Genomic DNA, 24510 nt, shown 5'->3' with positions numbered 1-24510 from the left:
CAAAGGCTGGTTTCACATTTTGCCGTACATTTTTTGTTTTTTTCTCCAAGTAGAATGGGATCGCTAGAGGATGAGCGGTTACACACATCGTTAACCAACACCCAAAACGTGTTCCTGCAGTGTGTGCCAATGGGAAGACAAATTTAACCTTGATTTTACAAGCTTAGATGTCTGCGAATGCAAGATTATTGCTGAAAGTAAGAGAATGTGCTCATTACACCACCCCGTGATCAGACAGAGATAAAAAACATGCTGTCAAATAAATACCACTGCGGCTGTAATATTATGTTTCACGCTAGCAGCCACAGACGAGCTCTTATCTTGCTTTGATTTTTTTTGTTTTTATCATCTTTTGTTCTTGTGTAGTTTGGTGTATGTGTAGCTCAAAGGGTAAAACATGACACGTAATACAAGGCTAATGATACTGGGACCATCTGTGCAAAAGCTTGTGCATGGTATTATAAGACTTGTGCATTCAGGCATTACCTTGATGGTGTATGTTAGTCTGGGTTAGACAGGTATATCGCCAATCAACAATTGGGTAAATCCATCGGTTCAAATTAACGTTTAAAGCCAGTAGGGTACTTAGCACCGTCGTATCATCTCATTACAAGATTCACGCCCCCCCCCCGTCTGCCTGGGTTTTCTGTGGTTACTACGTCTTCCTCCCAAAGACGTGCAGATTGGGGGTTAGGTTAATTGGAGACTCTGAATTGACCGTAGGTGTGATGTGACAGTGAATGGTTGTTTGTCTCTGCATATCAGCCTGGAAACCTGTCCAGGATGCACCCCCGCCTCTCACCCAATGTAGACACATGAAGGATAAGCAGTGTAGATAGTGGGTGGAATGGAACCTTTAAAGCCTGGTTCAAAGTGAGAGCTAAAAAGGACCTGGCAGATGGAGTTGAGCCACACTCCTGACAGCATTGGCTGGGCATTGTAGGTTCGGGCTGACCCACTAGGTCTCCTGTGCCTGCCCATGTCCTGAGTCATGTCCTGACTCATGTCCTGAGTCAGACTGGCTGTAGCCTAAATTTAATGGATTATAGATACTAGGTGTTTCTCAAAAAAAAGCAATTCGAGCCGGATTGATGAATGGAATATCCCCACTGAGGCTAGCATTCATGCTAGTAGGATTAGCAATGTGACCTCTTCTCAGGCTCATATCAGGCCATCACAGGCAGCGGCGCCGAACAGAGTAATCCTGTAAAACTTTTCTGCACGCTTTTTCTCTTGCAAAAAAAATATCGTTCAGAGACTGGTCAGTGTACTCATTTCAGGCAGATGCTGCATTTTGCTATCCGTGCAGGATGTTCCGAGGAGTCAGAACCTCATCTGCTACAGGCACGACCTTCACCATTACTGGATTTCGTGACTGCGAGTAGCCTACATGGCATAGTATCTCTCGGTTTGATTCGGCTGTTCTGCTGCATACGCAATGAGAGCACGCCAAGTTTATTCATGTCCTGATTTATGCCACGATTTCAGTGAATCAGTGTGCGCTGTAGGCTGCAGCCACTGGGCCCAAAATGTTCCAATTTAATGTTTTAAATATGATTAATCACTGACAGAGTTGTAAGTCTGTAGTGCAGCTCGGCCATGATGCTGTTGACAGGACTCAGACTGTTGCCTGTGTTGTTGTGTCGAGTTAAATCAATGCCTAGTCACGAAAAAACAGGGCAGTGACTGATTGACAATTAAGCCCATTTTAAGTGGTTGCTTTCCGATCGATTGGGGCCGGAAAGCAGCTTCAATTCATAATTTATAATTGAGAGTTACATCAAAAACTGTGTGTGCAGCTCACATATTTCACCCCCCACCTGTTTGAATCTGCAAGCAGAGACATACCTGCATCTGATGCCATTTTTGAAGTGTCAGACAGTTGTTATCAAAGATACACACACAGATATATGGCTTGTTGGACTGACAGTGGTCAATTGAAAAATGTTATCATATTGCCAATACCTAAAAAACCATCATACATGATAAAAGGTGTCTCTGACAGGCTGTGAGTATTGGACATCGACAGACCACACACTGAGCAAAATAAATCAGCCAATGGGTCGGGATTAAACTCCCCTAGCTTTATAAGAAGAAGGTGTGTTGTTGGCAATCATTTTAATGTTGTAAATATTGATTCCCTGGTTGTCTGATGGTCACATGAAAGCATATAGATTGATATTTCTAAGCCCTCTTTAAATCCTACTCTTCATCTGTAGAAGGGACCCATGAGGATGGTACATTCCCAAACGCACAGGAGAAAGGTTTTCAACAAAACATATACATACATCAATATCTATACTCACATGACGTATAGCTGTGAAGGAGTAACGGTTGTGGAATGATATAAGCGCTGCAGTTTTTCTCCAGCATCATGGAACAGGCTTACTTTATCTGGCGCATACAATAAACCCTTTTGGCATTTGATACTTTCAATTTCCATTCTGAAACGGCACAAGACAGCTTTACACAACTCCGCTCCTCTGCATTTGACCTCCCCTTACAATGTGCCCTCTGTCGAGACAGAAGAGGGATTTACACAGAGCAGGCCTGTGGCAGTGGTTCTGCTGAAGGCCAGCGCTCTTTGATTCCTTTTCCCCCCCTAGCTGGACCATTCGACATTTCCGCCCAGTTTCCTTCTATCCCTCTTCTCTCTCTCTCTCTCTCTCTCTCTCACTCTCACTCTCACTCTCTTTCTTTGGCTTCATAGGATGAGAGAGGTGAACAATAAATGTTCTTGCCGGCATGTCAGTCTGAATTTGACTCCTGACAGATTCAGGACTTTCTTATTATGTCTTAGATGTAGTTTTCAACATCACATCAGTGAGGTTTTAAGTGAGAGGTTTGCAGGTAAAAATGTATGAAATGAACTAGAATGAGACAGTTGGGGCCAAGAGGGAGAGGAAGAGGAAGAGGAAGAGGGAGTGCAGGTGGTGAGGTCAGTGGTCAAAGGAGCGGAGGAGAGAAGATGACAGGGGGTAAATGTTGTCTTTTGCTCTACTTTCTTGTGGTTTGTAGTTTTTAAAACAAATATGTGTAATGTTGAGTCACATCCATTATTTGCAGCCGTTAAATAGATGAGAGGCATTTTCATAGCCAATCAAGTCCCATTTCTTCTGCTTACATCAACATACAATAGAAGATTTAGACCTTTTTACTAAAGAAGTTCATTCATTCTGCCTGTTTGCATTTAGAAAATGCTGCAATGGCTGTAAATGATACTTTTCTGTGTCCAGCAGAATCCCTTTTAACTACATATGCTATCCTATTATCTCTGTACCAATACGTTCAGCTATAATGATACTGCATTGGACGTCCACTGTTTACATTGTAGACTATGATGAACACAACTCCGATGTGAAAACGATTTTACTTTCATACTTTCAATATCTATGAACAGATTCATTTCAAAACAGATTAAATAAAGCAGTTTGTAAATGTCTTCCATGACCCACCGCTCCAGCTGTGATGCAGTATTTACAGCTGCACAAAGGTCGAAGCCACGGGGGAGACATTAACGTTGTGTGTGACATGGGAGACGTGCCTCTCAGTGGCCCACAGAACACATATCCCCAACATTTTACACATTCTGATGCGACTGCCCTTGCCCAATGTCAGCTGGGATTGGCTCCATCCCCCCCCCTGTGACCCTCAATGGATAGGCGGTACAGATAATGGATGGATGGATATGCCACTGATGTCATAGGTTAAATCTCTGACCTTCAGGGTTCACACAGATGAGTGTCTAAAAGTGAAGTTCTGTAGGCATTCCTGCAGGCCATAGATAGAATTATACAAATAATGTTTAGACGGGTTTCTGTTCTGCTGTATCATGATTAACCACTTTCACTCAATGCACACTATCTCTCTCTTGCTTTCTAAAACACAACCTTTCAGTGTTGTGTCTATTTTTGCTCTACTTGTATTCAGGAGTGAGTTTATTATTGTCTGAGCATCTTCAGCATTTTTGAACTTCCAAATCAACCCAGGATGGATTTAAACATCCAACATGTAACTTCGGCCACTAGGGGTCATGGGAGTTGTCACCAACATTGCCGCTGAAAATCTACCTGACGTGACTCAGGTGCAAATCATGTTCAGGGATGAGGTTATGTATTGGAGGTTTTATTCATGTTACAAATAGCGGTGAAGAACCATGATCATCATAACATTTAACTGGTTAACTAGCTAGCAGTGTGTTTTTCCCCCAGAAGTTATAGCAGAGACGGACAAAACCACAGGTAAAGCAGATGCAATGCAAATAAAAGGCGAACAAAATTAAACGTCCAGTCACTTGAATAATATTGTGGATTTCTCTGAGTTTGCACATTGTTTGTAACATTTCAGCTACATATGTAACATGGGTCTAGTCATTTTATTTGAATGACGAATTGTTGCACATTATATCTTAAAGGGCAAAGACATCAGGTTTTATTCACTCAGATTGAAGATGAAGATTTGTAAGGAGTATACAAAATGGTGGAGTATGTTTAAAATGATATACAGTGAGTTGTAAGAAAAAAAGGTACAGAGGTGCATTTGTGTGCTTCTGTCTTTGTGTGTTTGGTAAATACAGTACAGTGTGTGCATATGTGTCGAATGTGTTTGCCTGTGTTTTTCGTGCCATCAACCAACCCTCCGCCACTGGCGAATGTCTATTATAGTGCAATCACTTCAGGTATGCTGTGTGTGATTGTGTGAACCCTGAAGAGCATAATTAACCTTTTTTTCAATTTCCCTCAACTGTGTGCCTCTGGGCCTCTGCTGCCAGTTACTGTTGACTTTGAACCTTCCTTTTTTCCGAAATTTGAACCACGCCACGTCGCCAGTAATTGCAAGGTAGAAAGATGTTGAGTGGTGCAGAGGCTTAAACTGCTTTTAAAACCCCCGGTAATGAGTGATGACACAGATCGCACCACATTATCAACAGATGAGCTTTTGCACAATGTTTGAATTTAAGTGGTTCAGTGTGTTCTACTTGACACACGTTGCTGTGTGGGGATTTAAACACTACTTCCGAGTTGAAGGACTTTCGCTCCAATCATCATCACTTTATCATCATTTCAGTCTCTGGTAAAATCACACGACAAAAACTTGACCATAGAAGATGAAGGTATTCCCTTTATCACTGTGCAGTGGGTGGATTTCCCATGAAACCTTTACCTCAGAACAGCTCCCCCTAACTATTATGTGTGGTACAACACCTTAGTGACATGGCATTACCACTAAATTACTGTGAAACTGTAGACTGTGTAAAAAAATGGATTTAGACTATGGGTGCAGAAAGTGAGGCCAATCAGGAAGTACCTAAAACATGTATTCTCTCGAATGTCCAACAGAGGGTGACTCCATTGGTTGCAAAAAGACTTCTCATTCGATTAATAACTTCAGAAACATTTTCCAAGGAGTTTATGGTCTCAATCACTAATTTCAAGTCTTCTTTAATGCAGCATGATTTTCATTTCGTAAATTATGATCCCATTTAGAGTAAAATAGACGATAAAGCACTGTATGCATTGGGGCATTGATACCATGTGATGGATAGCTACTACCGTCCGTTTTTATTTAAAGTGATAAAAAATTGTTATACTTGCTAGACATCAGAGTAAAAGGTTGGCTCTTGAACCATCAGACAGAAGGGGCATTTATACAGAACTTCTACATTACCTTTTATGGTAAGTCAAACATAAGTTAGTAAATATGTTTGAAGTTAATATGAAAAAGCCAGGAATATCTTTCCTTTTATTATGAATAAAATACAACTAAATACTGCTCTCTGCTTTCTGTTTGTGCTGTACACAGGGCACATACATACTGCAGTTTGATTCCCACCAGTGTCACGTGTTGTAAAAAATGTACTCTTCTTTTACTTAAAGGTACCTTATATAAAAACCATCTCCGGTCACATAACATATATGTGACCAGAGATGACATTGAAAGGACACTGCACCCTCAGCGGCTATTTTTCCCCTTCACCTAACTCTCCCAATTCCCGGTGCAGCACTACCAAGATAAGCACACAAGACCCGTCTTTATCTGCCTGGCAGGGGGACATGGTCCGAGCCACGGGGGCCCAACTATCTTCAGCAGGCCCTGAGAATAGAACAGATCCACGTCAAACACGAGCAGCGAGCGGGTGATAAAAAAACTCACACTGCGCATACGGTCACTTGTTTAGCTCGTACAGAAGCCGCCTGCTACTGACCACTACCTCTGTTGGACGTGATAAGAGAGAATATACCAGCACTGTGATTATAAAGTGGCGGAGAGTGGGAGGTGGGTATGTGAATATGAGACGGCTCAATTTGCAGTACTTTACTGTTGCCGCTTTGGAGGGCTGTTAGGGAGGAAGGGGACTGGCTTTATGACTAATACAGTATTTGATGGAGAAAAGCTTCTCGGGTCATAAATAGGACCCATTATCCGCTGAATTAGCAAAGTGGGAGACAGAATGACGCAGGGCCATTCAGTGATTTGCAGAGAAAGGCAGCAAATTGGGGAAAGGGCACTTGTTATCCATCTTGCTACAAATAGGTATCTTTCACAGCACACAGAGACCTCTCTGTCCTTTTTTGTCACCAACAACGTCTGTCAAGAACATTTGGGTCCATTAGAGGTAAAGGAAACTAATTCCACTTCACTTGCTCCCCTAATCAAGGTAAAGATACAGATGAGGATAACGTTTCTTTATATTGTATATTGTTTGTTCCGGTTGGACTTCTTTCAGATAATATTCACATTAGGTTCTTATAAATTTGTGATTATGTTGTCATTAATGTCTTTCACAGTATATCTGAGGTTTTACCACATGAGTTTCAGTTGTTATTATATGCTGTTGTGTAGCTTTTTAAACTGAGTGTTTACAAAGCGGATGGGGACCAATATGAACCACGGCGTGCTACTAATTTAAATAGGTTGATTTAGTGGAGCTGATCCTGATTGAGATTAAACTTAATTTTCATATTAGCCAAACAGCAGACGCATGACACACAAACTGTGTGGGGGGGCACAAACTGTCATGACTGACTTCCTGGGAAGAAAACAACCAATGAACAGAAAGTGGAGTTCGCATCTCAGCTTGTCCAGGACTTTTCTTTGACTTGGTATGAAGTCAAGTCACCTTTTAATTCCATGTTGCACTGTGTCTGATTGAAACTTTGGATATTTAGTAGGCATTTGATCAAAGCTGCACTGAAGTCTGGACATTTTACTCAAATTTTCCTGCCAGACCCCTGGTACAATGTTCTGAAAATGAGTAAGTGGGCATGTTGATCGTGTTTCTAACATTCAGACGAGCAGTGCAGAGAGGTGATGCTGACATTGAACAACAGCCACGTGGACCTCTGAAGTGTAGAGGTTTACTAGCTTGCAGTATCTGAACAGTACAGTACAGCTATCCATGAGACTCAGCAGGGCGCCAAGCTGCTCGAGCCGCCTGTCCGTCAGTCCTGGACCCGACTTAAAACCTTGCCAGCCTGTATCAGCACGTACACACTGAGCAGAGGGACAGAGAGACAGACGGATGGATGGACGGACAGACGCATACGACGGATTCAGGAAAACGTTCATTCAAGTCTATGCATGAACAGGCTCACACACACACACACACACATGCTCTCTCCCCCCATCTCACACCCACACGCTCCGGGCCTAAACAACTGAGCCCCATCAATCAGGACCAATTCTTGCAGGCTGCCTGGGCAAGTGCCATCGCTATGGAAACCAAGCCTTTACTCTGAACCCCGTCTTGCTTTGTCTTGTCTGGTGGGTTTTGACACGTAATCACTGGCAACTAAAACCAGAGGACTACTGCAAAAAAAAAAATGTTGGTGCCAGTTTCTGATGGGCTATTTGGAGGCATCATTATCAGCCAACTTAGAAGAGCTGATGATTTTGATCTTTGAGAACAGGGCTGATGTTTCTTCAGTCATCTATTTAAAGGCCTGCATCATATTTAACTAACTTTATAACAGAGGAAACTATTTTCCAATAAACTGTTAAAGGTACTAAATCTATTTGGACAAGTTAATAAACCAAAAATCTGTGAAAAAAAAGATAAGAAAGATTTCCATCTACTTTCAAGTGCTGCCAAAGTTCTTTTGAGCAGTGCACTTATAAACTCATAATAGTGATGCTGGGGGGGACAACCATGTATCATTGTGGTTGCGTGGGTGAGGTGTGAATGTCTGAAATGGTCTGAACGTGTGTTCAAAGTAAGCCTGCACCCTCCGCCAGTCAGGTTGAAAAAATATATATTACTGTCTCACCTAATCTCAGCTGCAGCCATATTCCACACGGCAGGTTTCGGGTCAGGCTCCATCCCCGTGTTGCTCTGGCTGAGCAAGTTTAAGGGTTAATGGAACAGTTGCTTTTCCAATTAAATTTTAAGAGGGAAAGGCTAATTGGGATTTGATCTTGGGGCAACTGGGGTGCCAAGCAGTAGTGGATGTAATGATTCACAAAGAGACTGTGTGCTGCCTGGATTGTACGGCCATTTCCCCACAGTGGAAGACTGTCCTTTTTGTAACCTCAAATGGAAGTCTTAAAAATCCTATTCTCCTTTCAGCAAATTAATAAAGAGGCAAGATGAGATTATTTTACGAGTGTGAATACAATCAAACTTTTATGAAGACATTTCTTGTAAGAAGTGATAACATCTTGATAGAAGTGGAGGGAAAGGCCGTACTTAAAAGATAGTTTGTGGGACTATTCTTAAAGCGATTCATTTCTAATGCCAGGAAATAAAAGGACGACTCTTCATTGGGATTTTTTTTTCTCACTTGTCTGAGGTAAACAAAGATTTCAAGGCTCGGATGAAAAGTAAAAATAAGTTGTTTTTATGCAAACCCTTCCCTGTTGCATCATGCACTGCACCATGTTGTGTCGACTGCCCTTAAAACAAACTCGTAGGGCTCAGGCTTTGCAGTCCATGAGGGACTTGTGGCAGGATGTGGGAACCCAGTATAAAATGAGTTCTGGAGTGTTAGTACCCAGAGGTGAAAAACTTTGCCCAGCCACACTGCTGTCACAGAGAAGCTGTACTTCTAACAGTAGCACACTTGTAATATGGACAAATTGGTCCCATTGAAACCATTGTTGAAGGCTAAGGGGGAAGCAAAGGATACTAAATATCTTTCGGCCCACTGGAAATAAAGGACTCCATTCCTCAGAGAGATTGGAAGGAAATTAAGCTCGAGTGTGTGATTTCAAAATGGCCAAAGAACAATTTTCTGTCATTTAGAGATTCACTCGAGGCACCTGACACTTGTTGGCTCTTTAAATGAAGAGGACACCTCCGATTGCCGAAGGTGTTTTAGGTCTGATCAAAACAGAGGGCAAGAGAGTAGAGGAAACAGAAGAGACAATAAAAAGTGAAAGCATTTAAATCCACGTAAAAAACCAAGCAGAAGTGAAAAAGTTTCTGAAACAAAGTCTGAAAAATTAGCGGAGCAACACATTCGAAGATCTAAACTTTCTTATCGAAGCACTGGAGCGGAGACATTATACGTTTTAAAGCCACCTTGATGGTGTGCTGAATTTAGCAGCAATTTTCATGCCTTTCAATCACTTGTATTGTTCTGTCAAACTGAGTTCATATAACATCACATAAACTACTGAAGCATGTTACTGAAGAGACAATGAGAAAGAGAGATGATGGCAAAAAGCGGCTGCCAGCTTGAACGATCTAGATCAATATAGTGCTGACTGAAACCGTGCATTCAGAGGTGCATTTAAAAGAGATAAATAATTTTCCTCTGATGCTGCTGCTGCCACAATATTTTATCCTTCTGAACGAATTCAGTGGCATCTGCTGTGTGTAGGTAATCAGCCATATGGGCGAGAGCAGCACTGTTGATTAGTTGTTTCCTCTCTCAGCAGAGTAAATCACTTCAATAGGGCGGATACATGTCAACAATGCTCACACGTCTTGTATCATAAATATTGGTGTATTTCCAGGGAGCCAGCACTGTGCACCTGGAGCTCACACACCTAAAAAATGCAACAAGTTCCCACATGGTTTGAGTTCTGGCTAAAGGAGACTTAAGAGGAAAGATGAAATGTGCACCACTAAAACGAATAGTTGTAAAGTAACAAAAGTACATTTACTCATGCAATGTACTGAAGTGCAGTTTTGAGGTACTTGTACTTACTCACTTAAATGCTGCTTTATACTTCCACTCCATTACATTTCCATTACATTTCAAACTTACTTTCTACTTCACTATAATATATAAATATTTGACAGCTTTAGTCACTAATAACCTTTAAGATTTTGCACAATGGATTACAAGGTTTTAAAATACAAGACGTTCTCTGATTAAATCAGTGTCTCCGACCTTTTTCCCCTAAACTTTTCACAATGTTTAATTTCAATAAATGTTCAACTGTTTATTTATCTTGGCAAAAAGTAAAGATTAGAGATAATTTTCAAATATTCAATATTTTTTCTTTGTTCTCTCAGTAATAATCTGTCTTCCCTCAGATGTATCTGGTGTCCCTGTATTTAAAACTGTAAATAATGAAAACTAGCTACAGTGGGACTAAACCAATACTTTTACCTGAATACTTTAACAACATTTTGCTGCTAATAATCATGTGCTTTTACTTATAATGCTGTATTTGTACTTTTACTTGAGTAAAGAATTATGCCGGTAAGTGTGCAGCTTTGAGGATTCCACTTAAAAATACAGACGTGCCTCCAGGAAACTTCAGGCCCAGATTCGTGACTTTAACACGATTAAAAGTTTACTTGTTTTCTACTTATTTGAGAGAGAAAAAACAGTGAACAGAGCAAAGCACGGGGCTGAGCATGCAACAGCAGGGTTTTCATAAAATTAAATTTGACAGAAACTAACTTGACAGTGTTGGCTTGAATATAATTTGAAAGGGAGGCGAGTGAGGGAGAATGAAAGACAAAGGAGCGACGCAGAGAAACAAGGAGGGAAGACAGACGCAGATAAAGGTAACATGAACAAAAAAATAACAGCTTCACTAAGGGGGTTCATTTTTTTTTTTTCAATTGGCAGCTTCAAAGGAATATGAATAATTGAACACTCTCACCTCATCACTATGAGTTCTGGGCAATTACTATTAAAAGGGCTTTGCCAGGAGTGGTACTGTTTGAGGACTTTAAAAGGAAAGCAGGAGTAGAATTGAGGAGGTGAAGGGACAGAAGAAATGATGATGTATATTATACTGTCGCCTCATCCACAGACCCAAACAGCGAGTTTATATATAACAAAAAATTGAAAAGTTTCTCTTCAGTGAGGAAAATATAAACTTCAGCCTATTCAAAGATGAGGCAGTAACAAATAATTACTGAACAATGGGACGGTATTTTTTTTTTACGACGTGATAAATACTGTGTCTTCTTACAACATTGACAACTCCCAACAGAACACAATTTGTCATAATGAGACGTGTTAATACCAGAGCTGCTGAAGCCGAGGTTCACTCAAGTTAGCCTGGGCCCCCTTAAGAGTCCGATGATGTTTGCTGTGTGGTTGTTTTTGTTGTAGGAAATGGTGAAAACCCTGGCAACCCACTCACTCCATGGTTCATGAATAATAATAAAAATATTTTATTACAAAAGGGGATTCATGTATCAGTAATTTCCCACTGTTTCAATATTCACTGAGAAATGTGAAATTAAACACATTTAAAATGTTGAGTTTTCGTTCAGTTCTTTTAAACCAGTTCTGTTCATTTAAATGGTTTATATGCTTTGACGCTTTTTCCCCCTTTAAACATGACTGAAAAGCACCTTTAGCTTCAAATTGTGCATAAATTCTATAAATACTTGACTTGGTTTCCACTTTTAAAAGCATTGCAAATATTTTGGGGCAATAAAAACAGCACTTTCAGGCTTTAAGCACAGCGCCACAACACCGCCATCTTTTTCTTTGTCTGTGCTACAACACATATTGTGGATCTACAACTTGCTCATCAATATGCTATAACCGTCTATGACAAACCTCATGTGACGCTCCACACATGAGAATAATTCAGCCTCACACACATGTGTGTATGTGCACCTGCACACAAATTTTATGCAAACATGCTGACAAACAGGGGCATACACAGACATGCAAACAGGGAGCCATGCAGGCATTATTGAGGTTGGGGTGGTGGGATTTATTGAGCCATCTTTCTTTCTCTTTTGATTAAAAATGTCTCCTTCTCACTGTGATTTATGAGTGTGAATGGAAAGGGATGAAGGGCAGAGAGAGTGAGTGAGAGAGTGAGAGAGGGAGGGATGTGAGTGGAAGGGGTGACATCATGCTTTCAGCTGGGCATTTCTGCAAAAAAGAAAAAGTGGCATCCACTGTGTGTGGGTGTCTGCATGAGAGAGAGAGGGAGAGGGAGAGAGAGAGGGAGAGGGAGAGTGTTGATACAAGGTGGGGGGGTGGTGTCTTGGCCCCGCCCCACACCCTCCTCACCCTCCTATCCTCCCCGTCCAGCAGGTGGGAGTGAATATAATTGGACAACTGAACCACTCGGCTGTGTGCGCGTGTGCACGTGCGTGTGCGCGTGTGTGTAAAACACAATCAGAGACGGCTAGAAGGTGAGTGTGTGTGAGTGTGTGCATATAGTTCCACAAATAGTGGTGAGGCAACTGCATCACTGTGTGGCCCCAAAAAGAGACGAGAAAAAGAAAAGAGTAATAGTTTGTGTGTGAATGTGTGTGTGGTCAGGAGGGGTGGGGGGTGGGGGGTAAGGAAAAAACAAAATTATATAAAATAAAAAAACATGTGAATATGAGCATAGACGCGGTGAGAGAGCTCGACAAAAACAGTGTTCATATCCACAGGCAGGGCAGACAAAGAGTGGTAGAAGCTGACAGATGGGGAGAGAACCCCGCTGTTAGTGTATTGTACTGTATGTTTGTGTGTGTGTGTGAGAGAGAGAGAGAGAGAGAGAGAGAGAGAGAGAGAGAGGGAGAGAGAGGGAGGGAAAGCTAATCTCCATCAAAGATGAATGTCTTTAAACCAGGGTGAGCAAACACAGACGGTGAATAAATTCAAGCGCAGGAGTAAAACTTAACATAGTGGGTGAGTTAAGTGAAGACGAGGACATGCAACAAGTTAAGAGGAGCAACTTCTTCACCTTTGCTTTCCCTTCACTTAGAAATGAGCGTATAGGCAAAAGACAGAAAGAGAACAAAGACGTCTGTTTGACACGTCGGAGCGCAATTTTAGATGTTTTCAGTCGGCTGAGCTGAAAGACACTTAAATTATGCTTCCAGACACTTAAACCGCCGTGCAATCAAAAGTAGACGGCTCTGTTGCAACATGAGGAAAATCAAAGATTATGAAATATCTGATTGGAAGTTGATATTTCAAATGGAATTTTACAGCTATTTCTATTCTCGGACTCAAAATTTAGATCACGTCTTCTTGGTTAAATGTCATTTAATTATATTTTTGCAAAACAGTTTATTTACGCCTGAATAAAGCTAATATCTGCTTGTGTTTTCCGAATATATTTGCACATAAAGTGTAAATAACTTTAGCACAAATCCTGTAGCTTGTTATTTAAGTCCTTTATGAAGAAGCTCGACCAAGAACTAGTTATTTGTTGATTTTATCCAACCAGAGACAGAGAGGTGGGGTTCAACGAGATATATCCAATCAGAATGAGACACTGTTATAGTTCTGCCTTTCCAAAGATAATGTGTGTGCAGTGTCGGATCAGCGAACAGATGTGCAAACAAACCAGCATGAACTTGGCACCGACACACGATGATTCACAGACTTGCACCTTCCCCACTTCATACGTACAGTATAAAATCCTTTAACTCACACACACACCCACACACACACACACACACACACACACACACACACACACACACACACACACACACACACACACACACACGCAGGATTCACAAACAAAGAAACCCATGGGGGAGCCTCCCCACCTCGCCATCACTCTCGTTCTACTTCTCTGCCGAGCCTCCTCTTTGTTTTGTCTCCCTAATTCTGCTCTAAGCCCATCTTAACGGGGAAATGGTGCAGAACAAATCCTAAGCAGGAGTTGACAGGGTGGGATAAGAGACTACTGACGTCCCTCTGTTGCTAACATGGGAAGTTCTTGAGTAAGATTTATACAGACAAACATTGTGAATGAAACGTTAAATATTTTCAGATGTCCTTGATTTTAAAAATTGTCTGGGGAAGGGCCGAAAAGTAACATGTTCAATCTGTGGTACGACTGATCAAGCGTCTGCAGCTACATGTTCTTGTGTCCTTGAGCTCACGCATTGTAAGATAAATGCCTTACAGCAAAAACTGGCTCTCAACATTGTGGTGTCATTGTCACATCTGAGGCAGAAACCGAGTTTACACGTCCATTTTCCACATCTGCAACAGTTGCCTGTTTGCAACCGGTGTAACTGATATGAATGATGCCCCCCCCCTCAAAGGGCACTGCAGCATGGGAACCCTGAGAGGTCATCAGTGATGTGTACAGCGAGTTCATGTATTGATACTTACATAAGGCGTGGGCGCTGGTGAGCAGCAGTGATAGCAGCAGAGTGGTGACAGGCAGCAGGAGTGGCAAGGAGAGGCGAGGGGCACCATCGGTGGCCATCTTGGCTCCAGTAGGAGAGGGGGTTGGGGGCAGGGAGGGGTGGGAATGGGACTGATCCTTGACCTGGCCGGAGAGCCGAGGCCCCAACTGCGCGGGGAAGGTCGGGGTCTTCACGCAGGACGGCTTGGCACTCTGCGAAAAGACAGAGGGGGAAAAAAAACATGAATCTCTTTGTCGCCAAATTAAAAATTATATATCGACAACATGATTCTGTGATTCAACAAAACCCAAATTCACTTTCATAGTTGAACAGATCTTTGTTGCACTGTACTTTCAGAACCAGAGAAACTAAAATGATCCCCGTCAGAAATGTATTTGTTTCAATAGCTTGAAACAGTTAAAGGGAGAGAAGTATTCAAAAAAATGACTATGGAAAAAAGTACGTCAATAGAAAATGTTTAAATGTGCAAAACATTAAAAAGTTACGAGCAAGGTAGAAACACGGTAAAATGAAGGAAAATGCAATGTGGGTCGACAGTAAGGTTTCAGCAGTTTAACAGCATAATGTAGATTAGCAGAAAAGGGAAGAATGTTATTTCTGGATGGCCACATGAAGGAAGGACCTCGTCTGGTGCTGATTGAATCATTTAATCTGTGGCTGAACATGCTTCTCTGTCAAACCAGCACTGTAGAGAGGGAGGGATAGTCTGTCCATGATGGAGAGTTTTACAAATATCCTCTTTTTTCCACAACTACACAGAGAGGCTCCAACTCCACCCGCAGGACTGAGCCGGAGTTCTGAATCATTTTTCTTTTAGCCTGTTGGTGTCAGGCGCCCTCAACATGGCACTCCACAGACCCATAAAACATCAGCAGCGTGGTGTCACAGATGTAGGAGAACCAGAACCTCTACAGGAGAAAGAGCCAACCCTGGCCCTTCCTGTAGAGAGCTGCAGAGATCCTGGTCCAGTCCACATACACATGTGTTCTCCTGGACCATCTCCACCACCTCTCCCCTGAAGAGGAGTCAACACTGGTGATGGGATCCTGTATCTCCCTGTCGCCATGTCTCTGTGAAGCAAATAACACTACAATCAGGGAAGTTCCTCTGATTCCTCACTGAGTGCCATTAGTTCTTCCAGCGATCTCACTGATAGAAGAGAGATTCCTGAATCCCTCTCTGTTGTCTGGACCCAGTTCCCAGTGGACCCTGATGTAAATAATGCAACTGTGCAGTTGCAGCACAATGGCAGCTCAGCTGAATGACAGCATTCAAACGGGTGTGGGTAAAAAAAGAACACTTTACTGGCAAGTTCAGTGAAGGTTCAGCTTAAATAAGTTACGGGTAAAAATCTAAAAAGTATGACAAAAAAAGAGCGGATGAATTTGAGAAAATAAGATGAGCAACTTCAACGGGCTGTAAACGTGGTCGGTGCATGTGCAAATAATATGTTTAATAATAAAATTATTGACAGGGCATCAAAATACCCCTTTATCAAAAGTTAACATGCATATTCTGTGAATTTTAACATATCAATTTGATTGTTGCAACAGGAAATGCCCAAATAAAATTGAACTCGAACTCAAAGGCCGACTTACAGCAGAGTTACAAGCTGGTGGTTCTGGCCACATCGACACAACAGGTGATTCATACGAGGCCTTTCTACTTTTTTTCACAACCCTTCATTGCTCCTGACACATAAATGGATGGAAGGAAATAGGGTGTCGATGAAACCACATGAGGCAAAGTGTCACACACCCAAACCCTGTGACCTCTCTCCGTCTCTCCACCAGCATCTTTTCACATCTCTTAATTAGCAGGGGAGACGCTGTGCTCTTTCTTTTTTCTCCCTAATCGCCCGATCTTGTCGTTATTTGCTTATCTCATTGCCTTGTAATTACACACAAGCGCCCAATGATATTCAATCTGCCGTCTCTTTGTTTTAGTCGAATTGCCATTAATCCGCCGAGCTACGAAGGACTGGATGCGCCTCCCACCACGCACGCACGCGCACACGCACACACACACACACACACACACACACACACACACACACACACACACACACACACACTTGGTTCAGCAGAATCATCACCAAGTGGTTAAACATACTCATTAATTAAAAATAGAATCAAGAGACAGAGAAAAGGGGGGAACGGAGAGAGATCCATGACATTAATGCAATAAATTAATTCTTATAGCATTTTTTCCTTTAATATTTTTTTTGTAATATTATTGTGTGCTATTTTTATATTGTGTCTTTTATTTTACTATCTTCAAACTGGATGCAGGCACAACAACACATTTCACTGCTAATTGTACAATGTATAATTTTGTACGTGACAAATACATCTTATCTTATCTTCAGGTGAGCTTTGGAATGTGCAGGGTCTTGCTTCAGGAGACCACAGCAGAAAGCAAAACTCTTGAATCTCAGGGGGACTCAGATCACAGGACCCGGGTTCGAACCCCTGTGTCAGCAAGCGTCAACTCTGCTGTAGTGTCCTTGTGCAAGACACTAAACGGCTCAGCTGAGAAGTGAGGGTGACTCTCCACAAGTGAGATTAATTACCTGCTCACCGGGTGGTTAGCAGTTGGTACAGTGTGCAGACAGCGTGCAGTTTATCGTGTCTGCCCTACAGCATCTTGTCTTTTGGGTAACCTAGAGGTGAAAGATAATATTGTGTCAGCACCGCTTTAAGTGTTGATCCATGAAACGGCCTCGTTCAAACGGTCCCTGGATGCTTCATAATATCCTCACCTGCTTACCCGCTGCAAGTTGCTTTTGACAAGGCTGTCAGTGGCTGTAATGTGAACCGAATGTACTTCCGAAGTGACAGACAGCTGGAATCATCATTCGGATGCAATCAGGATCAGACGCCCGTGGGCTAAGACAAAGCGACGGACAACTTTAAAAGGTCAACTATACCCGTGGTACAGACAGATGTAGCCACTATTTACACATAAAACTATCTCAATTACTTAATTACTTATGAAATATCTTTTAGATTACATCATGTTCTCAGTTATCTCATTCATATTTTAGTAGGAGTAGAAACAGGCCACTGACTTTGATCTAAACCAGCTTGAATCCCGTTAATTCAATGTAATGAAATATGAGTAAAATCAGCGAACTCAAAAAATGTGTGATTTTCTGAGCGATGTCGAGAGGCTAAATTGACAGAAGAGTTGAAAGGTTAATATATGCAGCGGTTTTAAAGGGTACATTTGTGACTGTGGCAGAAAACCACCGCTAATTGCAGTGTAACCAAGCACCTTAGACAGCAGGCATATACAAGCGCCCCACCCTTCACAGCTACTGGCTCTGCTACTGGCTAGATGAAAAACACGGCAGAACGAATCCTTAAAATAAAACCATAAATGCACACTGCAAAATTCTATATGTGACACAAATGCACGTTTAACCATGTAAGGCTACGGGCCTCCATACCCTTTTTTTGATAAGAATTTCAAACTGAAAGAAATTGAAGAGCATGTGACACGAGCACTTGAAAACACAAAGGAAGAGATCAACAGAGAGTCTTTTGTGGCAACATCATGCCAAAAAAAAGCGTGGGTGTCTTTCAGGGGCTCAGTTCATCTTTCAACACAATACTTGAGGCACGTGACCAATATGTGTCCTTGCCTGTTTTTCTCTTTTTTTCTTGGCCTGCGGGGCAGGTGATGTCACCAAGGAGAGGTGAAGGAAATACAGAAACATGAATAGACAGAATAGGGCGGTATCAAATTGTCTAGGGGACTTATGAACGATGCCCCTATTGTTCCGACTGTAAACATTGTTGTAGGTAGAGGGAATCTTGCCATGCCTGTGGGGAATTACTCCATCTATGCTCACAAGATGTCTAGGTTTTGATTTATGGCCCTCCCTTTGGGGCATGGCATTCTGTCTCCACCTCTAGTTACGATACAAACTTCACAACACAATTACAACAGCTATTGTTGTTGAATGGCTTCGCCAAACATCACCTGGGGCCATGTGTGGGCTCCAGTTTAACCAGAAAGTGTCAACACAGCTCAGTGCTGCCTTTTTGCTCTAAACTGTAGATATAAGACGATGAATAACAGATGGAGTTTACATAAAAATAAACATTTCTGCCTACACATGATCTACAACGTACTCATCCCGATGGATTTAGAAAGCTAAAACCTCATCTTAGTAACATTTGAACCTGAACAGTGAATGCAGATCCAAAGAGAGCTGCCAACGTGTTGCTAAAGCAGTCCTTGGCTCAACAGTAAGGCATGACATGGGAAGAGCAGCATGTTTCTCCTGCTGTTAGCGCCTCCATGGGAAAACCTGCTAACACTTGCTAAAAGCATTCCTCACTTCCCTATATGGGCAGTCTTTCGTATTCCGACAATGCTAGCACAGAGGCCAATCGATTGATAAACCCTCACCACTACTTCAGCAGCGCTAACAGTATGAGCAGTGGCCGAGAGAAAGCTGCTAATGGTTTCCTCTTGCAGATTTCAGTGTGAGAATAGGATGAGGGCGACAAATTGCTAATTTCAAAGGGAAATCAAGCTTTGGTTACACTTTGGGTACTAGTCATGAACACTCATACTTCAATAACATTACAATGCATTCTTTGTGTTGGAATCTTAAACCCCCTAAAAAGACCCCCTGCTGAGTCCAATTCTATTCTATTCAAACTCTATATAGAGTTACTCTATATAACTCTTTATTCCCACTGGTCAACAATAACTATTATCCAAAGCTAGCACTTTTTCTTCCTGTGCAAACGGAACATCTCTGGTTCCACCATTTTCCACTGAGTGGTGGCAGTCACTGGCTATCAGGGACTCCCACTTTGACATGGTCAAGCTTTAAATTCAGCTCGTTCCCCCATGCAATATTGATACTAATGCATTTTAATAGTGAAACTGAGGAAGGAAGCGAAGGGAAGAAGAGAGGGAATTTCCATCATAAGCATAAAATGAGAACAAGAATAGATAAGAGTGTGACGACACGCCCACACACACACACACACACACACACACACACACACACACACACACACACACACACACACACACACTCCATATGAAGAAAAAATTAAAAGGAAGAAGTGATTGAAGATACAGGTAATAGGATTGCATGATACGAGACCAATGACATCAAATGACCAAACTATGTCCATCCCCTCATACACACTGTACTTTTACATTTGTTCCGAAACACTTGAAGTCAATATGTGAAGTTGTGTTCGTGAGCAGAAACAACAACTCATGACCCGAGGGGCCACATTAATAATCCCTTTTATGAGGTGAACAGCAAGAGCACTTCACGCACAGTTGAAAGGACTTCAATTTAGTAGAGCTTGATGATTCAAAACCGTTTGTTTGATGTCTATGACTTCAAAAAGAATATTTTCTGTGTTCGTGCAGACCCAAAGAAAAGTTGGACTTTCCTACGGGGGTGTGATTTTTGTGCATTGTTTGGTTTTAGTCTTTTCTCTGGTTAGAGTGGGTGCCTCAGCAACATCTAATTTTTGGGCTCCAGGACTCCGACAAGCCCTGTTTACAGACATGTTGTTGAGTCTCCTGGGACGGGTTCTGCCTCTCCACCCTGTTTGGAACACTGGGATGGTTGTGGCAAACTGTCTGAGGAAAAGCCCACAGTCGCTGAAATAGATTTCCACTTCCCAAGAAAATTCCCAACACATTCACGGGATACAAACCAAAAAAATCTCTTAAACTACAACACAATTTCATACTTCTACTGTTACTGCTACTTGGCCAAATCACAATAATAATAAATTAGTGTTTAATATTTACAGCCACACAAGGCTTGCTTTAAATCTGGCTGACTTTGCTTCATCTTCTAGGACTTCAGCAGCTTATGTCGATCCGAGACTAGTCAAGGACAACTATTATTGTTCTGTAAAGAGAAATGGGGGAAACGAAATGAGCCATGGCCTGTGCAGGTTAATTTTCTTAAAACTGGGACATAATTTGCAACAGACTCCCCTAATTGAAAAGTGTTCTAGTTCAATACCCATAACAAAAGCCTGACAGAGGTTGTTTAATAACTCTAATATATCACTAATGCCACTTATGTGGGGGTCACTTTGGCAAATTTGCATCATTAAGAATCAAATAAGTTGGTAATTACTTTAGGGAAGTTGGGTTTAAGAGGATGGCACAACTGTTTCCAGAAGAAAACTGAAAATATTGTAATTGTGACCATTTTGATCAACCCATGGAAAAAATATATATTATGTTGCAGACCACAGTTAAATGTATTTTCACATGTTTGCACAGTCTTGAAAATGGGGAACATCGAACTTTAAATAAGGGGCTTGAAGCAGTTTGTATCAAAAGGAGAACTGAATGAAAAAAAAGGATGTGTGTAGCATGTTAGGAATTGTTGTTTTGGTTAAATAGAAATTGCATACATAAAGATAGCTGCTACTTGTAGCCACATATTACAGCAAATATACAGTAGAGCCTCAGTGTTCTGACCGACCTTTGCACAAACTGCAGTCATTGTCTGGTTGCTGTGTATATGTATTTTTCTATGTGCCTGTTTCAGGGGAGCAAGACAGGCTCCAGTTCCTACAACTCTTCGACAAACAGAAACACACTGAAACATTAATGCCGAGCAGGAGATGGATCTGACAATGGAGCGTTCCCTGAGAAATGATGTGGTCACAAGAGGAGACTAATTTAATTGTCTTGAAAATATTGTGTATATTTGACAACATGTTTGTACGACATGAAATCAGACTTTCTCATAAACTCTTGACTCATAAGAAGAAGGAATGAGTCAATTGTTTATTTTTCTGTTGAACAATGATGGAAAAACACTAATGTCCCAGCCAGCACTGTCTTTCTCACGGCCGTCTCTAAACTCTGCTATCTGCTGTTTATGTTCAGCCTTCAGCTGCAGTCTCTCCCTCTGCAGTCTTTCATCTTAAATGAAGTTTTTATGTGTCAGCCCCGAGTTACAGGCTTTTACCTCAATCAGTTTACTGCCTTTCATTGATTCATACCCTACAGAAGACCGACAACACAAAGATGTAAGATCCAGGTCCGTTTATTCTATTGGTGCGTGTGTGCCTGTGTGTGTGTGTGTCACATGATTTTGTGTTATGACTAAGATTGTACTGTATGTGTCACTGTTTGTGCTTGTATCTTAGTGCCTCTGTGAACAATATTGTGTTTGTGTGCACATTTTTATTAGTAGTCATTTATACATGTGTGAGACGTGTGTGCATATATTCATGTGCAGAAACAATATGTGCATGTATTATTTTATATTTGTAGTTGTTGTTTGTATTTGCATATATGTTTTACTGATGTGTGCACATGGTTTTATATTGCTCTGTTTCTTTGGACTTTTATGTGTGCATTTGGTATGTGAGTGTGTAAGAAGTCATTTAAGTGTCTCTATAATTTATTTGTTTTTGTGCCTGAGCGCAAGTTTGTGTGTGTGTGTGTGTGTGTGTGTGTGTGTGTGTGTGTGTGTGTGTGTGTGTGTGTGTGTGTGTGTGTATGTGTGTGTGCGTGCATGCGTGAGGAGCAGAGGTATATCCAGACACACATGCACACGCCTGAACCTCAGCTATAGCTATAAAAGTAGTCTACAGCAACCATCTGTTTTTCACCATGCTGAAATCCTAACGGTATTGATTCCATGTGTCATTGGTAAGGTTTGCCTCCCCCCTCTCTCCCTCTCTCTCTCTTTCTCTCTCTCCGTCTCTCCCTGCAAATTTCTCAGCTTTCTACGATGAATAAATAGAAAAACTCAAAGTACCCTGTCCTGTGATAAGGAAAAGCTATGTAAATGGTAAGACATAGAGGTGAATAAAGACGAAGATGGATGTGTGTGTGTGTGTGTGTGTGTGTGTGTGTGTGTGTGTGTGTGTGTGTGTGTGTGTGTGTGTGTGTGTGTGTGTGTGCGGGCGTGCACAGGCTGAGCGAGTGACGGTGTGTTTAGCTTCTAAATATATCCACCTGATCAGTCTAGTTGTCCTTCAAATCCTCCCATCTCTGTGTTCGTTTTTCTCCATCTAACCTCTCTGCTTGCTCTCCCTCATTTCCTCCCCCTCCCTCCCTCCCTTCAACTCATGCATACTAAACTATGCTTGCATTGCAGATGTTTGGTGGGGAATCACATGCATTTGCATGGAACTGCAGGACTATTATGTAAATGCTCCAGTGTGTCTCCACATCCCTGCTCTCCTCGCTCGTTGCCATCGGTTCCTTCCTGAGAGATCGGTGTCAAAGGAATTTGAAACAAGGCGCACCTGTCATTAACCACCATGTGGAGGGAATCCTCAGTGAAAGCTGAAGAGCTCACGTGAGGCTAATGTGTTCAAGATAGTTTCAGTGACATTAGCTTTGACTTACATTAAAAGCAACAGTAGAATAACCTTCACACTCATCATGCAACAGGTAGTAAGATGTGCAGAGATCAGACAACACATATTTCTGTGACCGTGCATGTTTGAACATTAAGTTGAAAGGGTTCAATTACTCCATTATTAAACATATTTAAAATGCTGAAGGTTTAAGTAGCTGTGCGTAACAGATGGATGCAAGGTTTTTCAGAGACACCAATGTTTTCAATTATGGTCAAATCAGAGTGGCCATGTGACTCACATGCCTTTGGCCTTGAAATGTATTCAAGGCCACTGTGCAGCCCTGAAAACAACCTTGACTGATATTTAGATCGTCATGCTTACAACTCCAGAGCATAAATGTGAAATATACTGTATTGTCTATAAGGCAATGCATGAGCACCCTTTTTTGCCTCAAGTGAAAGCTGTTTGCACAGGTAGGGAGAACTGAGCTGCCATGGCGTCATTAGGAGACTGCACACTGCCTTAGCCTCCTCTCCTTGGAGTAGGTTTCCCATGAGTCTCCGCCCTCAACTGTTCCCAACCTCCAGAAATGGGGCTCGACACCACTGAGACACCTTGTGTCAGCCATCTGCTCCCCCCTGGGATCACCACAGCCCTTCTCTGAATCTTATTGAGCTCCAAGTTTGCTTTAAAATGAGATTTTTTTGCTCCGAAGCACTGTTGAAAATCACCTGAAGTTTTTTTCTTTTAATTTAGAAGTTGCTAACTTCTCTTGTGAAATGAGAGTTGACTTCAAAGTACAGCAGTTTGTGGCTTACTCATAAACTCCTGAATCACCTCGAGACTTTGCTTTCAAAATTGATAAAGCTCAGAGTCATCGGTGTTCTGTGATTTGTCTGATCGGTGTTAAGGCAGCTTTCACAGCTTGTTGGACAGAAAAAAACGAGACTGTTGTGTCAAACTAATTTCAAAAAGAAATTGATGTTTACAAAAGATTCGAGACCAAATTATCTGGAGCCCACTGAATCTTCAACCTTTTGTTTTTCTGCAGGTGCTGCCCTGAGTGTGATCGGTGGGAAATGGGTTTACTCTAAACATTATGAGGCTGCACTGTCCTTCCAATGAAACACTCAGGGCTGTGAGGCTTTTAGCTGAAATCCACCTCGGTTGAGGTTGAGTGCACAGAAGCAAGCGCCAGGGTCGTGCAGTGGGGGGCGAACAGATTGGCAGCTGGGATGCTTGGGCGGCAAGCTGACCTCCTAAATGTGGACTTTATTGCACAGCCATTTTGTTTACCAGTGAGGGGTGACACACTATCTGTCTCCTGTGTAACCTCGCCACACTGTGACGCCACAAGTTGTCAGACGAAATCCACACAAACCGCACGCACAGAGAGAGGAACAGTTATTTTTATTTTCTGCCTCTCTTGGCCTGTTGCGCCGGCTGACAACAATCATACAGGCCAAAGGTTACAGGTGGCGCTGTCTGTGCTGGCCATCACCTTGGCTAGGTGGAGTCTGGGAAGGGAGGGTGCTGTTACTTATTATATATGAGAGAGACATTTAATTACTGGACACAGTACAGGTCACAGTTGGGAGCCCGGGAGGGAGTGGGGCAAAGTGGGGGGTGTGAGACAGTCCTTGA

At 42.0% G+C, this 24510-nt stretch overlaps 1 protein-coding gene across 17 annotated transcripts in view; it reads right to left on the bottom strand.

Annotated features, from left to right (window-relative positions):
* Positions 1 to 24510, bottom strand: part of ptprsa (protein tyrosine phosphatase receptor type Sa) — a 236053-nt gene that overhangs the window by 113201 nt on the left and 98342 nt on the right. For all 17 annotated transcript variants that reach the window (XM_035176120.2, XM_035176128.2, XM_035176122.2 and 14 more), the window contains one exon: positions 14499 to 14727. In XM_035176120.2, coding sequence (XP_035032011.1) covers positions 14499 to 14595 — 97 coding nt within the window. In that variant the 5' untranslated portion in view covers positions 14596 to 14727. The remainder of the gene's footprint in view (positions 1 to 14498; positions 14728 to 24510) is intronic.

This window comes from Hippoglossus stenolepis, chromosome 14 (assembly GCF_022539355.2).
Source record: "Hippoglossus stenolepis isolate QCI-W04-F060 chromosome 14, HSTE1.2, whole genome shotgun sequence".
Taxonomy (NCBI): domain Eukaryota; kingdom Metazoa; phylum Chordata; class Actinopteri; order Pleuronectiformes; family Pleuronectidae; genus Hippoglossus; species Hippoglossus stenolepis.
This window is presented reverse-complemented; position numbering and strand designations above follow the sequence as displayed.